The following is a 3,802-nucleotide window of genomic DNA, read 5'->3' on the forward strand; positions in this document are numbered from 1 at the left end:
TAGTTCTTCATGTTTAATTAGATTAAATGTAAGACTTTTAGAAAGTATGATTTTTTTAGAGAATATAATGCTAATAATATCTACAACAATTAAGTAATGCTATTTTGCTGTATTAAAATAATACAATGTACTTGTAAATACATTGATTATTTAAAGCTTTTTTGAATCTTAATTTTTTTTAGATTTTAAAAGAAAAGCTACATTTAAAAAGCGCTGGTGTTGATACAAAACCTTCTATTGCACAAACAGAGTAGGTTTTGAAACTCTGTAATTAATCATAATATCTTTCCTTAAATCTTTGAAAAGTCAACTTAATGATATATTTTATGAATACATATACCTTTATTGTTTGTTTTTTTAGTGATACGAATAAAGCAAAATTATTGTTGGGAGAAAAAGTAAAAAAATTTGAATTTCTATTTATATATATACAATGTATGTATGTATGTATGTATGTATGTATGTATGTATGTATGTATGTATGTATGTATGTATTTATATATGTATCTATGTAAGTATGTATCTATGTATGAATCTATGTATGTTTGTATCTATTAGTTTGTCTCGGCACAAAACTTTTGATAGATGAATTTATACATTTTAGAATTTATTTTTTATTTCTTTAGGAATTTTCTCAGCAGAAAAAGTCTTCTAAAAGGTTATTTGGAAAACTTTTAAAGTCAGCAAAATCTGCTTCAGCGGAAAAGATAAACGATCAAGGATTTTCTTCAAAAACGAATGAAGGTGATATTATTAATTACTGTCGCTGTTTTTGCTACTTTTTTAAATTATTATTATTGTTGTTGTTGTGCCTTCTGTCATTTTTGTTGTTGCAGCTGTTTTTTTGGTTTGTTGCTACTGGTTTTTTTTGTTATTATTTCTGTTTTTTTTATTGTTGTTATTGTTTATAAAAAATTAATTTTTCATGAAATCATTTTTATTGTAGAACAAAAGCAAGTTTTGATGGGAAAAGGCGTGGAACCGAATAATCTTCAACATGCATTCCATAAACTTCGAGATTTTAATTCTCAGAAAAATTAATTTTATATTCATTTATATATATATATATATATTTATATATATATATATTTATATTTATATATATATATATATATATATATATATATATATATATATATATATATATATATATATATATATATATATATATATACAGCGTGTAGCATATAAAAAATATTTTCTACGATTTCTTTGATAAAAATTTAAGTTTTAATTTTTACATTTGGTTTATTGATGTATATCTTTTTTATAGTATTTCTTTATTGTCTAATTTTATTCTTTTACATTTTTTTGTTGTTATGGCATTACACTTTCATGATGATTTGCCTAACTCTTTTTTTGTGTGTGTGGCCTAAAATCAAAAATAGCTATTTACTTTTATAAAGGTCATACGTTTATGTCAACGGTATTTTGCGTTTATACTAAACGTATTTCATTTTTATATCTGGTATTTTATCAACGCTAATATCAGTAATACTTTTTTGTTTTTTTGTTTTTTTATAGTTTAAATTTTTGTACATATATAATTATTTATATAATTTTATTGTAATATAATTTCTTTAATTTAAAGTTTTCTTTGGCTTTCAATGGTACTTCTGTAAAATTAAATTAGTTGTCGTTTTTCCAATGTCAGAGCTTCATATTTATTAAAATTTAATGGTAAATTTAATTAAATTTAAAATTTAATTCAGCTAAAATATATAATGGCTCAAGGAAAAATGAAAGTCAAAACCAACTTTGAAAGAAAACCAAAAAAAGCTCATAAGCCGCTCGGGCCTAAAAAAGGTATATTTCTCTTGTGATTTCAAAGCCTTTTTTTTTACAGCTGGCATTGACTAAAATGGGTTATTTATGATTTTTCATATAGGAGCAAAAGTTATTGCGCCTAAGAAAGCAGTCAGAATAAAAGAAAATAACTTGAAATCGGTAGACGGTCATTTGATTATTTTAAACAAAAAATTTAAATCAGACTAATTAATAACTTAAAAAGCATTGCTTTTAGAATTTTTTTATTTTTTATTGCTTTTATTAATGTTAAAAGTTTAATTTTTTACCATATTTTTAAGATAACGTAATTGATAGTTATCAATAAGTTGTGCGAATTATTTGTAGTAACCATTATATTTTAACTATCCATCTTTGTTAATCAGGTTCTACAGAAGTCAATTAATGCATCTATTGAACGAGAATTAGCAAATAAAGCTGGAACAAGAAGCCTGTCAGTTGTCAGAGTCGAATCAACAGATGCTGATGCTAGTGAAAAAGTTGGCAACAAAAAGCAAAATAAAAAAAAATGATATATAGTAAAATAAATAAACGAGAATGAATGAATAAATTCACGTTTTTCTTAAATTTCTTAGTTTATAAACAGCTAAAAAAACACCTGAAATAAAGCATAAATTTTAAAAAACATGTTTAAAGAGTTTAATATATAACTAAATAAAAACTACTATTATGGATGAAACTCTTTTTAGAGTTTTCTTCTATTATGCATGTAACTTCTCCCTTGAAATATTGTATAAAATTTAATCCAAAATAAAATAAAAAGTTACGTTCATAATAGAAGTTTTTATTTAATGAAATAAAAGATAATACAATTAACTTATATAAGTTAGCGAACGAAGTTTCGTTCTACAGTCACATCCTACAGTTACAGCACCAGTGTTCAACGCTGTTTTGTAAAAAATCATGTACATTTCCAATCTTTCTAGTAGTTTATATAATTGGTCCCATCTTTTCGATTTATTTATGGCTGCCACACCAAGTAATTTTACAGTTAATGATCCTAAAATAATTTTTTTTTGTTGATAGAATCAATAGCTCCTAACATCACATCAAGTTAGAAGTTCACAAGTTTTATTTACTAGCCTTCTAGAAAATAGAAAGATTTTCTTCCTTAACATTATTGTTGTCAAGTAAATCTATTAACTTGTTATCCCAATCACCAACTTTTGGAGGTTTTCAAAAGCTTTATATCTTGGTAGGAATTGTCTGCACATACTCCATTTTGTTCCTAAATGATTTAAGCTAAACGAGTGTGTGAGTAACAAATATTTATTAAATCTAATTCCAAAGTAAAGTTTTCTATTACACTGAATAGAAACTAAAATTGATTGATTAAAACAATAAATATTTATTCTCGAACCAATATATATTTACTTGTATGGTTTAGTGTAACCTGGTGACTCTTTTTGTCATGACACTTTTTTCCACTATGTTACGGTCAACTAAATCAATACGTTCAACTATGTTTTTCCACTATGTTACGGTCAACTAAATCAATGATATAATTTAACCGACACTTTCCTAAAAGACATCATGTTAATCAGAAACTGTTTATCCTTTTCATCGACCAATTTATTTAGCACATCTCGTGAACTTTAGTGCTTTTTAGTCACTTCAATTCGCTTTATAGTTAAATATTTTATTTTAGTAATATAATTTTAGTATATAGTTAAATATTTTATGTTTTGTATATATACAGTATCGGACAAAACGAGTGCAACCAAATAATGCTAATTTAGTTTCCTTATATAAAAGTGCTGCATTTTTTCAATTTAGAGAAATAACTATGTAACTGTTTAGAGACAAAGTTGTTCAAGTTTTATTCATCACAAAGTTCATTATTTGTACACGAAAACTAACAAATTAATCAAAAGTATTAAAAAAAGTTGATTTCCTTCTGGACAAAACAAGTGCAACTCGACAAAATGTTGACCAAGCTGTATTTCGCTATCAATATTTCGTGGCGAATTCTTTGTTTTCGATCACAGCCTTGCAT

At 24.8% G+C, this 3,802-nt stretch overlaps 2 protein-coding genes across 2 annotated transcripts in view; both read left to right on the forward strand.

Annotated features, from left to right (window-relative positions):
* Positions 1-1,100, forward strand: part of LOC100201172 (bridge-like lipid transfer protein family member 2) — a 102,119-nt gene extending 101,019 nt beyond the window's left edge. The window contains exons 61-64 of the mRNA XM_065808067.1: positions 183-250; positions 362-398; positions 627-744; positions 947-1,100. Of these exons, the coding sequence (XP_065664139.1) occupies positions 183-250; positions 362-398; positions 627-744; positions 947-1,041 (318 nt within the window). The 3' untranslated portion in view covers positions 1,042-1,100. The remainder of the gene's footprint in view (positions 1-182; positions 251-361; positions 399-626; positions 745-946) is intronic.
* Positions 1,101-1,685: 585 nt separating this feature from the next.
* Positions 1,686-2,356, forward strand: LOC101238266 (UPF0390 protein zgc136864). The gene is made up of 3 exons (XM_065808833.1): positions 1,686-1,806; positions 1,889-1,947; positions 2,172-2,356. The coding sequence occupies exons 1-3, from the start codon at positions 1,725-1,727 to the stop codon at positions 2,316-2,318; spliced, it is 288 nt and encodes a 95-aa protein (XP_065664905.1). The 5' UTR covers positions 1,686-1,724; the 3' UTR covers positions 2,319-2,356.
* The last annotated feature ends 1,446 nt before the right edge of the window (positions 2,357-3,802 follow it).

Source organism: Hydra vulgaris, chromosome 10, assembly GCF_038396675.1.
Source record: "Hydra vulgaris chromosome 10, alternate assembly HydraT2T_AEP".
Lineage (NCBI taxonomy): Eukaryota > Metazoa > Cnidaria > Hydrozoa > Anthoathecata > Hydridae > Hydra > Hydra vulgaris.

Bases quoted from the DNA above. Each gene is read 5' to 3' on its own strand.
- LOC101238266 (XM_065808833.1), top strand. From the start codon at position 1,725: ATGGCTCAAGGAAAAATGAAAGTCAAAACCAACTTTGAAAGAAAACCA. The intron at 1,807-1,888 runs GTATATTTCTCT...TTTTTCATATAG, and splicing joins GCCGCTCGGGCCTAAAAAAG to GAGCAAAAGTTATTGCGCCT. The intron at 1,948-2,171 runs GTAGACGGTCAT...TTTGTTAATCAG, and splicing joins AAGAAAATAACTTGAAATCG to GTTCTACAGAAGTCAATTAA.